This window comes from Psammomys obesus, unplaced genomic scaffold (genome assembly GCF_907164565.1).
Source record: "Psammomys obesus unplaced genomic scaffold, mPsaObe1.curated_primary_1811, whole genome shotgun sequence".
NCBI lineage: Eukaryota > Metazoa > Chordata > Mammalia > Rodentia > Muridae > Psammomys > Psammomys obesus.
Window position 1 is genome coordinate 3,971,898 of NW_026596073.1, and position 20,355 is coordinate 3,992,252.

The 20,355-nt window shown below is 38.0% G+C and overlaps 1 protein-coding gene across 2 annotated transcripts in view; it reads right to left on the minus strand.

Moving 5' to 3' along the window:
* Positions 1 to 20,355, minus strand: part of Nav3 (neuron navigator 3) — a 329,995-nt gene that overhangs the window by 234,216 nt on the left and 75,424 nt on the right. For both annotated transcript variants that reach the window (XM_055626040.1, XM_055626039.1), the window contains exons 2-3: positions 2,323 to 2,440; positions 1,633 to 1,685 (exon numbers count right to left, since the gene is read on the minus strand). In XM_055626040.1, the coding sequence (XP_055482015.1) occupies positions 1,633 to 1,685; positions 2,323 to 2,440 (171 nt within the window). The remainder of the gene's footprint in view (positions 1 to 1,632; positions 1,686 to 2,322; positions 2,441 to 20,355) is intronic.

The window sequence follows — 20,355 nt, forward strand, 5'->3', positions numbered from 1 at the left end:
CTTAGGATAGCAGAACAGACAGAAAGCTCTAGACTTGAAACACTTTATGTTTTCTACCACCTCCTTGTGGTTAACAGAGGAAAACAAAATCAAGTCTTAGGATTAGGAACTATTACACCTACATCTCAGGCACTAACAAATTTCTCAAGAGAGGCTCTCGTGTTTTACCAGGTGCTAATCCGTTCATGTGTTACTTGTAATATTCATAATACAATTACTCTATATTTGCATACTATGTTAATTAGCATGTATATATACACAAACTAATTTTAATATACATATATATATGTGTGTGTAAAACATTCAATTAGGATTTATTTTGCAACTGAGAAAGCCCAGAGAGTTTACACATTTTTCCAACATCACACAACTACTAACATAGCAGGGTCTGTATTTATCCTATTTTTATCATGCCAGCAGTAAAACCTTACAAAGCAAATGTAATTAATTTCCACAGAGTACCATTTATGTGGAGAGTAATTAGATCAGGAAATACCATCAAAGCTCATGTCTTTTATAGAGGCCTTATCATTTATGGTATTTTTTTTCCACAACAGCTGTAGATCATGACATTTTAATAGTTTCTTTTTTCTTTTTTTTTTTTTTCGGAGGGGTGGGCACTCATGTTTTAAACAGTCTAATTAATCACTCTTGAAAAAATAAATATCTTTTATTACATTGGATTTCACTTTTTTTGGCAGTAAGTAAAGCAGGTCAGCAGGTTTAAGAAGTTCTTGAGTTTTTCATTTGACCAAATCTATGACAAGGATTCATTGAGACCCTCAAAATGCCTGTGCCACACTAACATGAGAATTTTCTAAAGCAATCATGCTTGGAGACTTGGGCTGTTGTCCAGGTTGGTAACTCGGTGTGTCGTCAGTAGAGGCAGTCTTCATTAGGTTCCTCCCAGAAAATTAAGCTGTCAATTTGTGATTAGAGTTGTTTTGTCTGCACGTTTTTTTTTGTTTGTTTTGTTTTGTTTTTTTTATTGTTTGCTTGTTTTTATCTGAGCAGCTTATTGATCTATGGTTTTATTTATAAATATTATACTTTGCTCACTGGGAAAGATAGGGCTAGGGTAAAAGGCCTCCAGACTGAGGGCTTTCTGGAAGCTAACATGAATCTTATCTCAGAATCATACATTGTTCAGCATATATGCCCAGCAAGCCTTCAGAGCTGTTTCCAATAGTGGTAAGAGCCCATTGAACTTTGTGCTGAACAAGTAAAACACTATGCTTGTATTTGAAAAATGCACATGGTAAGCTCTGTTCTTAAAATAGTTGCTCAATAAAACTGTATGACTTTAAATTAGAAACAAAGTTTATAGACAGCCCAGCATACAGAATTACATACTATAAAACACCAGAACAAACAACAGGAAAAGACAAGAACAAAAAAGTCCAGGATCAGAACAAATACCTAGAAACATGTTGCTCAGGAGTTCAGATTCCTCACTGTAAGATACTATTGCACTGGCACTGAACACTCCACAATAGAGGGCGGAAAATGGGATCACATGGTTTCTTATACAAGCAGGAAGTCGTGCAGAAAAATTGTAAAGCAATTGTGCAAATGCAGTTAACTTTGAAAGTGGTACTAAACACTAAGATTGAGAATAAATCTGATTCTTACCATCTGAGATTGGCTTCTAGGACATCCATTGATATCTTCAACTTTCTCATTTGCTAAATCCAAGAAACAAAATAGAAGAGAGAGAAAAAAAAGAACATGCTTAAGCAATGAAGTGAAACACACACATAAAAGGAGACCTTTAAAAAATAAAAATAAAAACACCAAGCAGAAACTCCACTGCTTCCCCTATTCAGTCTCCCAAGCCATGGACAGGAGTGCACACTTGTTCTCAGCCAACAATTCCATGTGCACAAACCAAGCAACAACAACAACAACAACAACAAAATAGAATGAGAAGGAAGTTGCTGCTGGTTTTCCAGCATGTGCCAAAATGACTGCTGACATGAAACCTTTCACATTTGTCCCTGCTGGATCAGGATCCAGTTTCAAGGAGTCTCAGGATATGAGTGACTCCGGTCAACAAAATGTACACATGGGAGGCATATGGCTTAATGAAGCTTTCATTTCTGACACTGCTATATTATGTACAGGCACAGTTCGAGCTATTTCAAAGTATGGCCAGAATGCCTCTGTCAGTCTGGCGTAAACACATTTGATTAAATCGGAGATAGCCACAGTCGAAACTCCTGGACACATGAAACAATTCTGTGTCCATTCAAGCCAAACTACGGTGTAGCAGAAGTGTGCGGAGCAGAAGCTCTCTCTGCGATGTCAGAGGATAGGTCTCACCAATAATCTGGATGATCTCTGCCAGGAGGACCCCGTCCGCGATGTCCTGCTGCAAATCCTTGATCAGCCGCTTGTGGCCAGATTTCGCCAGGTAGTGGTTGGCCCAGTCAGTGTAAATCTGTTGAAGACAGGGAGGGAAGAAGTGAGATGGGGGCGTGGGGGAAGAGAGACAGAAAAGCGCTCAAGGCAAATGCGAGACTCAAAGGGAAACTGTTCTGGATCGCATTCCAGCTAAAGAAGTCATAGCTCCAAAGGAAACAGTTGTAAAGTCATTTTTAAACGGCTCTTTCCCCCACTTATCTCTTGTTTCAAAGAAGGATGAATCACTCCTTTCAAAATCAGGGGCCAGTCACTTGTGACCAAGCAAAACTCCCTTCCCAGATGACTCTGGAGGAGATCGCTACTGGGAAACAGTTTGGGTTTCTCTTTTCTCTCCCCTCCTTCCATTATTTTGAAAATAATCCCGTCTGAATAAAAGGAAGCCACCTGGACTGATTTACAGAGGAACTTTATAAAAATATGTTTCTCCAAAGAGACGTTATTGAATTTGCCATCTGAGATACTATATGTGACAATATTTTGGCATCGTTTTATGAAATAATTGCAAATGCCTTCCTGTCTAAGATATTTTGCTTGGACTGTCATCTCTCATTTAAGCCTCTTGAAATGTGTTTGTATTAGAACACACAGGCAGCGAATGGAGTTATAATGCAGAAATTACAATACAGAATATAGAGAAGTGTATTGCAAGCCACAGGGTTGGCGATTTGACTTACAAAGGAGGTGACTCCAGCAAATAGTTACTATGGAAAGAAAAGCTGAAAGTTCAAGAATGCCATACACACAAAAAAGAAATGTTACTTTAAAAAAATTCTATTAGTCTAATCTAACCCTAAAAGATAGAAATGGGCTTAAAGTTGTTTCAGTCGCTTGGGTGGTTCATTGGTAACTTTGTTACAAGGGAGATAAAAATGACATAATATTAAAAAATTGAAATGAGACTAGAGAAAGGGAAACAAATAAGAAACAAACAAAAGTGGCTGGAATTATGGCCCAGAGGTTAAGAGCATACACTGTCCTAGCAGAGAATCTAGTTGGGGCTTTCACGGTTACCTGTCATTTATGATCTAGGGGCTCTTATGCCCATCTTTTAGACTCTGAGAGCACCGCACACACATGCATACCCCCCCCATAAACACATGACTAAAAACAAGTGTTTTTTTTTAAAACAGCGTACAAAGTGTTGCAAGAAATCCTGGGATCAGAACTTGGATGACGAAACTGGATATGAGAAATTCTTAAAAGGACCTCCCCACAGAGGATATGACCAGGGCGATGAAGCAGCACAAGAAACGTTGTGTCTAACAACTGTGGCTGGTGTAGGATGCCTTAGGCCGAAAAGGTGAGTTTTACTCAGATCCATGAGCACTAAATGTCAACAGAGTACAAAAATACTAGTTAAAACACTTGGGTGTTGGAGAGACTACCCCATGGTCAAGAGCACTTACCGCTCTCGCAGACGACCCAGCTTAGCTTCTCAGCACCCACATCAGGGCCCACAACTGTCTTTAAATACAGTTCTGAGGGAGCTGATGCCCTCTTATGGCCTCTTCAGGAAACAGGCATGTATATAGTACATACATACGCACACATGAGATAATATTTTTAAAAATTATATAGATTATTTTTTTGGTAATAATAGTATCTTTCATAGGCAAGACAAACAAAACGCTTTACCACCATGCTATGCCTTTAACCCCCTTTTCCATTCTGAGATAAGATCTTCCTAACTTGACGCAGTTGGCCGTAAGTTTACATTGCAGCTTACGCATTGTGAGCCTCCTGCTTCAACCTATGGAGCATCTAGGATTACAGAGCTAGAACACAAGGCCTGGCTAGATCTGAGAAAACAAATACATGTGTTGTAATTAGCACATCAGAAGTACATGAGACAAAACAAAAGTGGGACATCTTCCCAGGAGTTATAGCCCTTCATACTTTTGAGCAACTTGATACAAAATGTTTTAAAATGAATATGTCCAAACTGCAATTTACCGTATTATAGCACAGTTTTACACACACACACACACACACACACACACACACACACACACACATATACACAGATACTGACAAGCACACACAAAAAGGCAAGAAACAGACACAGACAGACACACAGATACGCGGACACACACGTACAGAGACACACACTCATACATAGACACAGACCCACATATACAGACACACAAATACATACTACATTAGGTATAAAAATAAAACTGCATTCTATAATTTCAGCTTTTTAATATAGCAATTTAACGGCAATTCTAAAAGCTATTTCATGTATATTTATGCGTGTATATTCTTGACAATGTATTGTAAAAAGTCTAGTATCTCCCTTAAGGGATAATTAATATTTCTGATTATGATATCCCTGTATTTAGAGTCATACATATATTTATATGTTATACATATACATGTCTACATACACATATATATCTTTGAATACTAATATGTTGGTATTAATATGGCTAACATGTAGGTAGGACTGCTGAATTTTTCAGAGTGTTACTAGATGAAAAACATTCCAAAAGTATTAAAACACAGAAGAAAGAGTTTTAGAGAATATCAAAGAGTGTCTAAGGCATGTCTGGGGACACTTAGCTCACACTGTGAATAACTGAAGGTATGTAGGTACATAAGAAAGACCATACTGGTAACGTGCCTTGGTAATGTTCATATCTTTAACCTTTATTTTGCAGACATTTGCATATAAGGAAATGACTCTAAATCACAACGAAAATACCTTTTAGATGCTCTTATTTGCTGATCCTTTAATATTTGCTCTCCTGGTAAATCTTAAGTTTTATTATGTTTGTGTGACTGGAAATTTTTTCTTTTATTTTTCTAAAGGTGTAGATACTTACAGCAGTAAACATTCCCCTTTTATCTGTACTTTATTCAAGTAACAGACTTCCAAGTTTATCTTGCTGGTTGAAAAGAAGGTTTGAGTTGTATTTGAATTGTAACAATCTCGCCACAAGTAGGAGCCACAGGGCCATAAGCCAACTTTAAAGGATCCACAAAGAGAAGGATGTGTATCTGATCCGAGGCCCAGGAGACTTTACAAACACTGACAGTTTAGGAGAGTCCCCTGACCTTAGTAACCTGTGAACAAGGGTGAACTAATCTTTGAGATGGAGAACTGTGCCAAGATTAATAAAACTGGTTCACCTTACAGACTGTGGCGCAGAGTTACTCCTGGGGAAGGCTACCCTGACATCCCAAGTGGTTCTGTGCCATCTAGGTGTTCTCTGCTCCACTATCTTCACAATACATGCATTTTAAGGTAATTGCTTCACAGAGATGAAGCAACTGGAAAAACTGGGCCAGAGGCCAGAGAAGCCACACCGCTCACTTCTGGCTCTGTATGCCTGACAGATTCTTATCTTCTAATTAGCTGGGGCTTCTGGTTTCTCTGCCTCCCGAACTAAGACACTCTGTCGAAGTACAGTGGTCACTCTCTGCACAGTCTCTCTAGTAGAGGCCACCTGCGTCACCTTCCATGCTGTCCGGATTTCACTTTAGAAGGACACAAGGTTACATGAAAAAATACTGAATTAAATAACAAACTGAATGAAGTGTATAAATAACGAAACTACACTTTTACTCTCAAAGTGCATGTTGTAAGAGCCTTAGCAATGGATACAAATCCTTCAGGGAACTTAGGCAAACAGCCACTTAGCTGGCTTTAAGCACTGGTAAGAAAGCCTCAGATTGAACTCACAAACCATATTTGCTTGCTCCAAGATTTTCTCTAGGGGATTGCAAACTTGAGATCATTGTCTGAAAGTTCGCCTAGATCATAGCCCTGGCTTTTGTTGTAATCAGCAGAATCAGTAACTAAATAAATGAACTGAAACATTTCCGCTTAAGAATTACACACATAAACTTCTGTTAAATTATTCTTTCTCATGAACATGTATATTTCCTATAAGTAAAAGAAATGATAGACTACAAGAAAAATCACAGGAGAGGAAGAGGTTATGCATCCCCCAAAATGTTATAATACATCTGGCAAAACATAAAACAATCAGGATGCAAACTATAATTATATATTGAAATAATAAAACATATTTATCTAGATCATTTATTTATTCGTTTATTTATATGAGATCTTGTTATATATCTCAGGCTAATTTCAAACTCACTTTGCTACCGAGGACAATTGTGTAAATGCAGCAATCCTGCCTCAGTTTCTCAAGCACTGGGGTTACAGGCACACACCAGCATACCCAGATTTTATTTCTTAAAATTCTTAAGTTGAAACTATGTGAGTTGAAGAGCACAGGGAAAATGAGGTGTGTCTTCAGTGAGACAGCAGACATGAATAGAAGAAGTGGTAAGAAATCACAGACTCACCAGTAAATTTTCTGCTATGCTCTGATGAGAAAGAATGCAAACAGCCCTGTCAACTTTTATTAAGTTCTGTTATTCAAATCCTTGCAAAGGGATGATAAATTATGTCTTGATGCTGGGTTTGGACTGCAAAGTTTCCTTTGGTTCATTAAGACACAACGTAGTCATTGTATTTAGCTTTTAGCTCCAGCTGATTGAGTTACAATGTATGTTATATGAATTAATTGTAGGTTTTGAGTGAAGAAATTGGTATAATTGGAAATAATAAAAAATGAATATAAATTCAATATTTGCCAACTTCTGTATGAGTTCACTCAGTATTTCAATCATCAAGCTTCAGGCTAAAGCTTCAAAAGCATCAATTATAGATAATGCCAATTTCCAAAGCCAGGTTTTTTCAAGTATTTTGATTAAGAAAATTAAGAAAAATCAATGAAATTAAATTTACCCCAAACAGTGTATACACATATATACTAGAATTTCCTAATTATGTATTTATATACTAGTGTGTTTACACATATATATGTAAATTAATTCACAGTAATTAAAATGATAAAGTCAAAGTTATTGTGCATCAATGTGAATTTTAGGGCCTATTATCTAATATGTATTATTTGGGTGACATTCTACAGCATTAAGTTTAAGTTCTGACCCTTCCAATCTATATGAGGTCCACTAACTAAATATTTATTAACTCCGTACCAGGGATTCTTATTCTTAAAGAAGGTGGTATTACTATTATCTCTGAGCAAAATTACTGTGAAGATTGAATGAACTCTGACATGGCCTTTCACTTAATACCTTTATTAAATGCTAAAAATATTAGAACTAGTTCACTGTTTAAATATATAGAGTAATTATAACGAGAATTATAATAATTTTTAAGAAACCATTATTACTGTGAACTCCTTAAACCTAAGCTATCCATCTAATTGCAATAAGATAAATAATTCAGGAAAACTTGAAGAATCTGTAATGACTTCTTAACTTAGGACTATGCCCTTATAATACTTACTATTTATCTTCTTTTATTTTTACTGAAAATAGGTTTTTTTCATACAATACATTCTAATTATGGTTGCCCCTCCTCCAACTCCTTCCACATCTCTCCACCTTTCCACCCACCCCAATGCACATTCTTTTCTTTCTCTCTCTCATTAAAAAACAAATAGATCTTGATTTTTGACAAAGAAGCCAAAACCACACAATGGAAAAAAGACAGCGTCTTCAACAAATGGTGCTGGTCTAACTGAATGTCTACATATAGAAAAATAAAAATAGATCCATACTTATCACCCTGCACAAAACTAAAGTCCAAGTGGATCAAAGACCTCAAAAATAAAACCAGACACACTAAACCTGTTAGAAGAAAAAGTGGAGAAGAGCCTAGAACTCATTGGCACAGGAGACAACTTCCTGAACAGAACACCAACAGCACAGGCTCTAAGAGTAACAATCAATAAATGGGACCTCATGAAACTGAAAAGCTTCTGTAAAGCAAAGGACAGTGTCATCAGAACAAAACAAAAGCCTACAGACTGGGAAAGGATCTTCACCAATCCTATTATCTAACAGAGGGCTGATATCCAGAATATATAATGAACTAAAGAAGTTAAAAAGCAATAAATCAAGCAATAAAATTAAAAAATGGGGTACAGAGCTAAACAGAGAATTCTCTGTAGAGGAATATAGAATGGCAGAGAAACACTTAAAGAGATGCTCAATGTCTTCAGCCATCAGGGAGATTAAAATCAAAACGACCTTGAAATTTCACCTTACACCCATCAGAATGGCTAAGTTCAAAAACTCAAGTGACAACACATATCCAAAATATGTTCAAGTACACAACAAGGACATTTCTTCAACCATGTTCGTAGCAGCTTTATTCATAATAGCTAGAACCTGGAAACAACCCAGATGTCCCTCAATGGAGGAATGGATACAGAAACAGTGGTACATTTACACAATGGAATACTACTCAGCAGTTAAAAACAAGGACTTCATGAAATTTGCAGGCAAATGGTGGGATCTAGAAAAGATCATCCTGAGTGAGGTATCCCAGAAGCAGAAAGACACACATGGTATGTACTCATTTATAAGTGGATAGTAGACACATAATATAGGATAAACGTACAAAAATCTGTACACCTAAAGAAACTGAGCTACAAGGGGATCCCTGGGTAAAATAATCAATCCTCACTCAGAAAGGCAAATGTGACAGACATAGGAAGAAGGAGAAAACAGGAAACAGGACAGGAGCCTACCACAAAGGACCTCTGAAAGACTCTACCTATCAGTGTATCAAAGCAGATACTGAGACTTATAACCAAACTTTGGGCAGAGTGCAGGGAATCTTATGAAAGAAAGTGGAAATGGTCAGATCTGGAGAGGACAGGAACTCCACAAGGAGAACACAGAACCAAAATATCTGGACACAGGGTTCTTTTCTGAGACTGATACTCCAACCAAGGACCATTCATGGATAAAACCTAGAACCCCTGCTCAGATGTAGCCCATGGCAGCTCAGTATCCAAGTGGGTTTTCCCTAGTAAGGGGAACAGGACTGTCTCTGACATGAACTCAGTGGCTAGCTCATTGACAGCCTGCCTTCCCCTGATGGAGGAGCAGCCTTGTCAGGCCACAGAGGAAGACATTGCAGCCAGTTCTGATGAGACCTGATAAGCTAGGGTCAGATGGAAGGGGAGGAGGAACTCCCCTATCCATGGACTTGTAGAGGGGCATGGGAGGAGATGAGAAAGGGAGGGTAGGATTGGGAAGGAATGAGAGAGGAGGCTATAGCTGGGATACAAAGTGAATAAACTGTAATTAATATAAAAAAATAAAAATTTAATAAAAAAAGAATACCAAAAAAACCAAACAGGTATTTAAAACAATAGTAATAGTAAAATAAAATTAGATAAAATAAAAACAAATAAACCAGAATAAGACAGAACAAATAGAAAAAAAAAAAAAGACAAAGAAAAAATACAGGAAACACATGAAAGCAGAGATACACACATTCCCACTCATAGAACAGCCATTAAAAACAAAATCAGAAACAAATAAAATATTTTTTTTAAAGATCTATAAGGTTAAAAAGAAAACAGAGCCCAGACAAAGCATTATGAAATGAATGTCTCCAAAGATACCACTGAGTCTGGCTTTTGTTGGCCATCTACTGCTGGGCATAAGTCCTGCCTTAAGCTTGGTGTGTTCAGTGAAACTGTTGGAGAAAACCAACTTTTCCTTTGTGAGTGGTCATCAATTGGAAATACCTTTTGGTTATAGATGGACTTGTGTCCACTTCTATTAACACGGGACCCCATCTGTTTCAGACCTGTGCAGGCCCTGCGCATGCTGTCATGTGAGTCTGTGTGAGTTCACGTGTGTGTCATGCAATACTTACATTAGAATACCTGTTTTTTTTTATTATAAGATTAAATGATGACATAAATACATACACACTGTGAACTCTTATCTTGTGCAATGAACCCATTGCAGAAAGTAACCCTAGAGGAAGAGATACCTTGATGCCGAACACAACCGTAAACTTGGCTTATGTTATTGATGATACAGTCGGCACATACTGCCCTTTCACCCTTCTGCCCAGACTGCTCCTAGCTGTGCAAACCATTGCTCATCTTAGTTCTCAGTGAGCGTGCGATGTATAACCTGCCACTCAGTTACGTACAAACGATTAGGCCTATTTTATTCGTTCCCTAGATTCCACTCAGCTGCATAGGCTTCACTAAAATGAAATGTTTACTGAATGCTGAGTATTAAAAGAAATGGAGACAACAACGACTCTCCACTCAGGAGTAAGCTTATTTGAATGAAGACATATCTCCAGTGTGTTTGGAAATGCTGCCTACGTGACCAGATTTCTGCCTGTCAGCTGAGCCTAGTTCACCCAGCGCTTATTCATTCCATTCTCATGCGCATTTGCCTTTCATTCAGGCGGTAACACCTACATTCCTGAAAGAATGGCTGCTCCCCGGAACATACAGACTCTTTAACTACCCTGAAAAATCATGTGGATAACCAAACTTTGTGTTAAAATTAATTGACTGTAAACTAACAAATTATAAATTAAAAATAGTTAGTGGGTGCCATGTGATGTTTAGATATGAATACAGTATGAAATTAACAAGGCTTGCTTACATGTCTACCAGTTTAAACATTCATCATTTAGTAATGTTATTTAAAATGTACTCCCCTTACTACTTTCAAAATTACTATGCACTAATATTAACTTTAAGTGTAACATTAACAGTTAATATATATTCATAATGAACACACACATTTGTTCATAAACATTTAGGTTTAATACATAACTTGACCACTGTGAATAGTGAGGCTATGAGCATGGCATACGAATGTATCTTTGACACTGTGATTTCCAGTCTGGAAGGAACACATATCCAGGGATGAATAATTCTACTTTTTTTACTGTGAGGGGCCTTCTTAATATTTCCCAGAATGTCTTTTTACGTTTCTCCAGTAAAAAAAAAAAAAAAAAAAAAAAAAAAAAAAAAGCAACAACTTCATAGAGAAGATTTTACCTTTTGTCTTTTAAATAGCTATTCTAACAGATGTGGAGTACTTGATCCTTTAGGAAATCCTAGAATTTTGGTTGCAAAAAGTAGACTTCCAAAACTCAGAAAACAACGAACGAATCAGTACAGTGAGATCATAAACAGCAGGTTAAGGGAGAGTGTCCAATGATGAAATTATTCTTTGGAATTAAACATTAGAAATAAACAAAGGATCAGAGAAAAGATCTAATGTGGGACTGAGTTTCCCGGGGGCTCATAGCCCTGAGGAGGAAAAGCAAAGCACAATACTCAACACAACAATCTAGGAGAGCATTTGAGCCTCTTGCATAGGCATCCTCTGAGGAAAGAAGGCAAAGAGCCCAGATAACTGAAATCTGAACAAGGAAGGCACACAGACCTGACACGGGGAAACAGGAAGGCCTTGAGAGTGTCAACCAGGTAATGGCAACTCAAGGCTGATGGGCAGCGTTACATTCAGTGATTATGAAACAACAGTGGCACTGACGGCTTTACCCCTGCTGTTGTGGAAAGCAACAGTCTTATGTACTGAACAGCTGACGGCCTCAGAGAGAACAGATACGTAAGGAAAGGTAGGGATCTAGAACTCGGCACATGGACTCTTTTTCTCAAAGACTGAATTTTAAACTATACTTCACTGAGTCACTTTGAACGGGGAGAAATATATTGTTGCATGTGTTACAAAACCTTAGTCTTGAGAGAAATAATTTGTTCTATTTATTTACTTGATAAACAATGCATATTCTGTGTTTTGATCAAAGCTACCCACCATTCCTTCCCCTTAATTCTTCCCTAGCCTCCATCGCTTCTCCCTACAAACTTTATGTGTGCTCTTAAGCCCACTGACACCATACAGGGCTATATCTGAAGGGCTGGAAGACCAAATCAAACTGGCTCTCGCTATTTCAGCATCCACTTACTTTCCACAGTTCCCCAGCTAAGAGGTAGAACTTCACGATCCACTGCCCTTGCCATCGCAGAGTTTTTTACCAGCTTGATCTGTGTGGGCCTTGGGCAGTCACAGCTGCACAGAGTTCAAGTGTGAGTTCAAGACAGACCCTGTCATGTCTGGCAAACACATTTTGCTGCAGATATCCACTACCCTGGCTCTTATCATCTTTGCATCCCTTTCCATGATGATCTCACTGTACATTCTATTTAATATTCTTGTAATTTTATAGACTTCTATTTTATGGAAAAATGGTAGGACCTGATAGACAAAGAAAGTTGGAAAATCACTTTGGTTTTACAACACAAGACAAGGTACTTTTGCTCAGTTTGAGAAAGTTGATCACAGACTAGATCTTAAGTTGGCTATAGAAGTAATGGATCCAAGGAATCAGTGGATTCCTTTTTTGTGATGGTTGCACATTGCTATGGTTTTGATATAGTTTTTCCCTGAAGGGCTCATGTTGAGCTTTGGTCCTATTTGTGGCAATGTAGATAGACATGGAGTTATTTAAGAGATGGTATCTGGAGGATGATATTTAGGTCCCTGGAGATATGCCATTGAAAGGAATTAGCATGGTTCTCCTGGGACTCCTTACTACCAATGAGAGAGTTGTCATAAACAACCTGGCCATTGCCTAGTCTCTTGGTTTCCTGATTAGCACTGTAATTCCCTCCCCTCACCTGTGCTTCAAGGATACAGGCATAGAAGGCCTCACTTGAGTCTGTTGCACCGTGGAGCCTCCGAACTGTGAGCCAAATGAGACCATTAGAGGTATGACTCAGACTCAGATATTTCATGAGAGTGACATAATATGACTAAATCACAAAACTTCTCCATATTCAAGTGTCAGTTGAAAAAAAAATTATGTCTTCTATTCATTTGAAGGCTTTGGGTAAAATAGGTGCCTTCATAATATATACGTTATTTAATAAGCTTAGCATTAAGTAGTTCAAAATAGCTAGTACAGTTCTCAATTATGAAGGTTTTTTTTTTACAACAAATATAGATTAATTAATAACCCCGGAAAATTAATGGATAGCTTGTAAAGGCAAGTACATTTGTAAGCCAATATGCACTCTGATGATTTCCTTTCAAAAATTTTATTGAATTCAATCTCTGAAGCAGTCTTGCAAAAATCTTGTTTGCTTCATACCTCTTGACCCTGTGGTCAAGTACTGTCATGGCTCTGTTTCAATTTCTTGGCCCTTTTCAGCCCAGTTTGTCTAATTTCCCAAAAACAGTCGCTGAATTCAGGTTGTGACAAGCATTGAATTATTACATCCAATTATGACTATAAAATAAAAATCTGAGTAAATTATCTTCCTACTAAAAAATCACATAATAGGTCTCAATTAACTTTGAGATGTTTCTTTACAAGACATATTTAAGAATGGATTATTTCAAGGTGAAATATCAAGCAAAGACAACAAAGAACACATAGATGATGCTTACAGTAGAATGACAGACAAGTTGGGGGTGCCTCACAAAAGGGAAAGCCTTGGCAGGGGGAAGGAGAAGGAACGGCTCTTCCGTGGGAGGCAAGGATAGTGTAGACCTACAAAGGGCCAGGGAAATGGGATGATGTAGCTGATTCAGATAGCATTCTGAAATGCTACGTAAGCTGCCAGACAAGGAAGATAGCAAAAGCACATCTCATACATAGTGCTACGGGAAAAAATTCTCATGTGCACCTTCTTTGGAATGTATGGCTATAATAAGAGAATTCAATAAGCAGGTGACCAAATAAGGAGAGAGGCAAAGGGTATTTCAGGTGCACCACAAGGCTTCATCTCGTCTACCTGATAGAGAGAACTTAGGGAGGCACCCTTTAGATGCAGCGCAGAGGGCTGATTTTAGAACTGCTGACAGCAGAGAAGTGGTACAAGCAATATAGGTTCTGACAGTTGAGACAGAGAAAATTTTACTGGGATGTGCTTTGCAGAGCTGTTCGAAACCATAGGAAAACATGGATAGGGGTTTTAAAAACTGAAATTAGAAAGTGTGCAATGATTATTAGTTGTAAGATAAGAAAAGAACAATAAATTTTACTTTTAAAAAAGACTGTAATCATGGTATATTGTCTGTGGCTTGGCAGTAAAGAACGTTTACATGGAAATAATTTAAATACATGGATTTAGCTGAAAATTATACTGTAAATTTACTGGAGGTAGAACAAAACAGTTGGGAAGAAAGGAATGAAATATCATGTTTTTATTAAAATCAACTTATAAAAGTGATATGTTTATATTATAGCATATTACTTGGAGATGTTGAGATGAATGTCACAGAAAACCATTAAATAGTGCAAACTGGTTTCCTCTGTCATGGAAAGGAAGGGGCGGGAAACAAAAGCTGGCCTGTGCTTTATTCAGCTATAAGACATGGGTTTGGTTTTTGAGATCTTATTTTTATTTCATTAAATGAGTGTTTTATGTCCATATATGTATTGTACCATGTGCCTGAAATACCTATAGAGGACAGAAGAGGACATTGGATGCCTTGGGACTGGAGTTAAGATGCTTGTAAGCCTCCATGTACATGCTGGGAATAGAGCCCACCTCCTCTGGAAGATCAGCCAGTGCTCTTAACTGCTTAGCCCTTCTAGCCCCAGCTATATGACTTGGGAAGCTACTTCCCATTTGTTATCTGATAATGATTTAAATTACTCTTTGGCAAATAGAGATACTGAAAGAGTAAGAAAGGGTGTGAAGATAAACCAAGGGTATAGAGATATAGAAGATGCATGTTCAGCCGGAAGTCAGCTGGGTGACAAGGTTAGAGTTGTCAGGGGAGGAATCCATATTTGTAACTTAGGCTATATAGTTATGTCTACCACTTATCAGACACCGAATGGTGACAGATTTAAATCTCATAGAGTCAACAAGGGATTTACATACTAACTATAGTACAGTCTGAGTTTTCTTTATACGTAGTTTCCTTACAGAGAAAATAACAGGCCAGACATAAACTGTGCCACAGATGTTCAGTTAGATTTAGTCATAACAGGCTAATACAAAGCAACACAGAAGTGTCCCACAGGCCCGGGATGTATCTCAATAGTATTCATGAGAACCTATGGTCAATTCCCAGTACTTCTGTACCCCAAAAAAATCAGAGAAACAAACAAAAATGCCTCAAAGATTCCAGTAGAGCCAAGAATAAAATGAACATCTATAATCCTGGTACCAAGAAAAGGGCCAGGAATTCAGGGCAAGCCTCGGGTATTTATTGAGTTCAAGGCCAGCTGCATCACATAAGATCAAAAAAGAATCCGAAACACACACTGACTTATTTTTAATATTTTAAGTATATATTATTTGATTGCCTATCTGTGTAATTCTGGCATGTGCCACAATTGCTACTAGTTTCTTTACATGTGTGAGTTGCAACTTTAAAAACAACAAATAATGATAATTTATATTTATGAATATCAGTTTCTTTTTATCACCATACTGATCTTAAGACTTTTAATAGTGATTGCCTCCCTAGAATGTTACATACTGGCAGCCTGGTGTAGAGACTTTTACCATAATTGCAGATTTTTCTCATGTCCAAACCTTCCTTGGTGGATAGACACCAAACACACACTTAAGCTTAAGATGTTGTGGAAAGAAATTAAGTGAATATTTTTACCTGCAACCGCATTTATCATTTTAAATTCACAGCATGATTTGTCACTTTGGAATCTCATGATGCCTCTCTGTTTTCATACTGGACATTGGAAATTTTTAGATGAACAAATATAGACATATGTGAAAAGTGATATGGAGAGAAGGGGGAAGGATTTACATACTAACTATAGTACAGTCTGAGTTTTCTTTATACGTAGTTTCCTTACAGAGAAAATAACAGGCCAGACATAAACTGTGCCATCCACAACCAGATGAAATCAGCTAGCATTTATGGGGAAGTGCTGTGTTTGCCATTGTGGCCACAGCATAAATGCTCATGTCCATAGTTTGTCCTTGAGGAAGGCCAGAGAGAAGGAGAGGGTAAGTGAGCAGATTTTGCGAACCTTGTTGATGTCCCTGCAAGGATGACGGCCTGGACCTGCTCCCCTACTCCTTTCCCACAGTACCTTAGTGCTTCCCTCTACCCAGTTCACCTCCCCTAAGTTCCTGTTAGGGTTTCTCACACTCATCTGATTTTCCACTCTCTAGCCTTTCTTATTATTTCAAGCGTGCCAAACCCTTTGGAAGCTCAGCATTTTCTCCCCTAACCTAAGTGTCCCAGTCATCCTGGACAATTTCATGGTCAACGTGGACAATCAGTCAAAGCAGCCTGGCATAAATCAAGAACATAACCAAGAGCCAGCTCCTCTGCCTCCAACCCACGGGCTCTGAGTGATGATCTTTCCTCCCATGGAAAGCATGTTTTTAATTATTTTTAGAGAAGAGGTTGAACCCTGACAGTGACTTGGTTCATTGTTTCCTCCCTTCCATTGCATCCCCACTGCTGAGAGCAGCAGGACAGGCTGCACAGCGTTCTCCACAGCGCTGTGTTGTGAATGAGGCACTTGCTTCAGCATTTCGCGAGGCTTACCTCACTCAATCCTGGAAGGAAGTTCCCTGAGAGAGTCACGATTCCCTTATAAAGAAAAAGATCCTTTTCCCAATCTGATGGTGGTTAAACACTATACAGCAAAAGGGCTCCTGGATCATGATTTGTGCTCTTTGTGCACACAAAAGGATATATCATGATGACATGTCCTGAGACCTAATGCCCTCCAGCTATTTCCATTGCGTGGGACAGCCATTTCGAAATATGGGGAAAAGGTTCCTTGATGATTGCCACGTCTGATACTTACAGAGAACACTAAGAAGAATGAACATTAACTATCTGCAAATGTTTAACAACATAAAGGCAATCTACAATTACTGCATGAAATAATGTATTTTTTCAAATAACAGTACAAGAACTTTTAATTCCACTTTGTTTTTAGAAAAATAAAATGAAAAAAAAATCTTGAGTTTTAAAAAATCTTATTTTGTGAAACCTATTGATACTCTCCTATACTCATAGTTCGGTGCCTAGTTCAGTTATCAACAGACAAGCATCAGCCAGCAACTGATGGGAGCAGATGCAGAGACCCACAAACAATGGGTGGGGGGCTAGGCGAGCCCCTCAGAGGAGGAGGAGAAAGGTGGAGGACACCACAAGAACAGAATCAACTAAGCATGACTCATAGGAGCTCACAGACTAAAGTGACAATCACAGGTCCTTTATAGGTCTAAGTTAGGTCTTATGCATATATACATATATTTGCATATATGTTGCTATTCTTGTGGGACTCCTAACATTGGGAATGGATGATGTCTCTGACTTCTTTGTCTGCAATTTGGACCGTTTTTCTTCCTTCTGGGTTGCCCCATTCACCCTTGCTATGAGGGTTGGTAACCCTAAGAGGCCTGCTCTTTATTTGAGGAGAAATGGAGGAAGAGTGGGTCTGGGGAAGAGGGAAAGTAGAAGAAAAACTGGGAGGAGTGAGAGACTGAGGTTGGGATTAAATGTATGAAAGAAGAATACATAAGATAAAAAATTTTAAAAGTCTTATTTTCATTCTTGTCTCATAAATTGATGTAAATAATAGAAGCAAATTAAAGGTAAAGTTGCTAAACTACACTCCAAAGAACAAATGACATGCTAGAAAATATGTGTAAGAAATCATTGTCAATTAAACTCAAAGATACAGAAGGATAAATGTGGCTGAGTAAGAATTTCTAGCTTCTGGTCTGAATATTTAATCTCTCACTCTAACAGTTAGTGACAAATTGATGACATAAGCCTTTAGCGCAGGCCAATGGTTCTCAAGTTTAGATCCTAGACCAATACCTACAAGTTAAAAAAAAAATTACTTATTTTTTAATGTGTATTGGTGTTTGGCCTGCATGTATATTTGTGTGAGTGTGCTAGATCCTCTGGAACTGGAATTCCTGAGAGTTGCGAGCTGCCATGAGGATGTCGGGACTTGAACCTAGGTCCTCTGGAAGAGCAGCTAGTGCCTTTCATTGCTGAGACATCTCTCCAGTCCCTAGCCACGAACTTAGATAGACACACATTGTTTGGACCCACCCAGATCTACTGACTCACAGGCTGTGCATGGTGGAGCTCAGAAAACGGTCTTAAGAAGGCCTTCATGAGTTCTAAGGTGGGCCCCTGTTTATAAGTGCTCACAGGGATAAATATTATTCATAATTTAAAAGCAATTAGATTATAAAAGTTAAGCATCTTTAAACACAGAAGACATATTTGTTTCTGTATCCATGACCATAAAATAACATACCTTCTTGTATGTCCGAGAAAGCACAAGCCCACAAAAGGATGAATGGAAATGTTCTTTGGAAACCATTCATTCCTATGTGTTAAGCCCTTCATGGTATTAGCAGTAAAATCGGTAAATCTTCGCAAGAGAAAGAAACACTATTCCATTCTTTCTATGTTTTCTTTTCTTCTTTTAGTTTTTAATTTATTTATTATCAGTTGGCATGTGGGAAAACCAGACTTTTCATTTGCTTAGTCTTAAAGCCATTGACCTGAGAAGCTGAGAGAGAACATTCTGCCTGCTGTGTTATAAACCACAGCAATAGTAACAGCACCCAAAACTCAGCAGTCCGTCTTGTGTTGATAGAGAAGAGCAGGGAAAATTGCAGGGTAAAGGAGACTTTAAAGCACAGACTTTCTCGAAATTTTTATTTATTTCCTGCTCTATGAGTTCTAAACAAACAAACAAACAACAAAAAACAACCTAAAAACTATTTTTAAAGTTTTAAATATACATACAAGTGCGCATGTATATATGTATATATAAGTATTTATGTATATGCATATATAAATATATATAACAGTACTCATTTATGTATAATACATACGTGTATATATTTATATATGTACACACACATACGTATGTGTGTGTGTGTGTGTGTGTGTGTATGTGTGTGTCTCTGTCTCTTTCTTAAGGTCACCTTGACAAACATAAATTTTTTTTCAAGTCATACACAGATATATCAGCTTCTCTTTTCTCTTCTGCAAAAGGCTACGGCTACGCACGACACTAGGTGGCGCTAGAAGAACACGCCTGTAAGAAAATCAGCCAACAGTGGCTGTGGCTGTGGGCTTCAGTCACATTGCAAAGTCAAACAGCTCGCTTAAATGACAGAACCACAGAACCAAACAGAGCACGGAGACTTCAAAGGGCCTCATATTAACAGCCACCTTAAAAGCCTCCAAATTTCATCTTAAAATTCTTTCATTTTAAATAGAACACAATTGCCAGATTGCTTAGGCTATGTCAGATGAATCCCTAACAAATTTTCAGACTTCCTGAAGTAAAATGGACAATAAAAATGTAATGAGAAAAAAAAAAAAGGGGGGGGGGGAGTCAGCAGACTTATAATCATATGTCACACTGTGTTTATAAACATACAGCCTCCAACCTGACTTTAAAAGTGTCTTTCTTTATGAACTTTTTCCACTGATTGAAGTAATTTCTCAAGAGCTACGTGCAATGAAGGCTAAAACATTTTCAAAGAAATGGAAAATACAAGCAAGAGTGAGAAGCTGACCTAAACTGATGTGTTTCCCCATTTCCCCAACCTCTCCCACTCAGCCTCTCCCCCACCTCCCCGATAAACTTAAATTACGGAAGGTTTTCAGAAGTGGAAAGTTTGGAGCCTAGAGTCGGAAGCACTCGGCAACTCTCCCAGTCCCACCATTTACTACTCAGGCTGGATTTTCCCTCTTGCAAATGCAGGGATCATATACTTCTCTGCCCTGCCTATCTCACAGGGAAGATTAACTGTAATGGGAGACATCTGGGAAGGCGAACTCCATACGCACCGTGAAGCATCGCTGTTATAACTGATGGAATGTGCTATCTACAAACTACATTTAAAATTTCATTCTGCAGTAACAGCACACTTTCAAATTGTTATTTCAAAGCATTCTAAAATTATTTTAAACCCAATATTAAAAAACACTCCCTTGGTTTTCATTATATTTGTAAAAAATATAAAATATTTTCTTTTCACACATTATCTTTATTGTTGAGTTCTTCTCTGTCCATATTTGATGTATTAGTTAACATAGCTC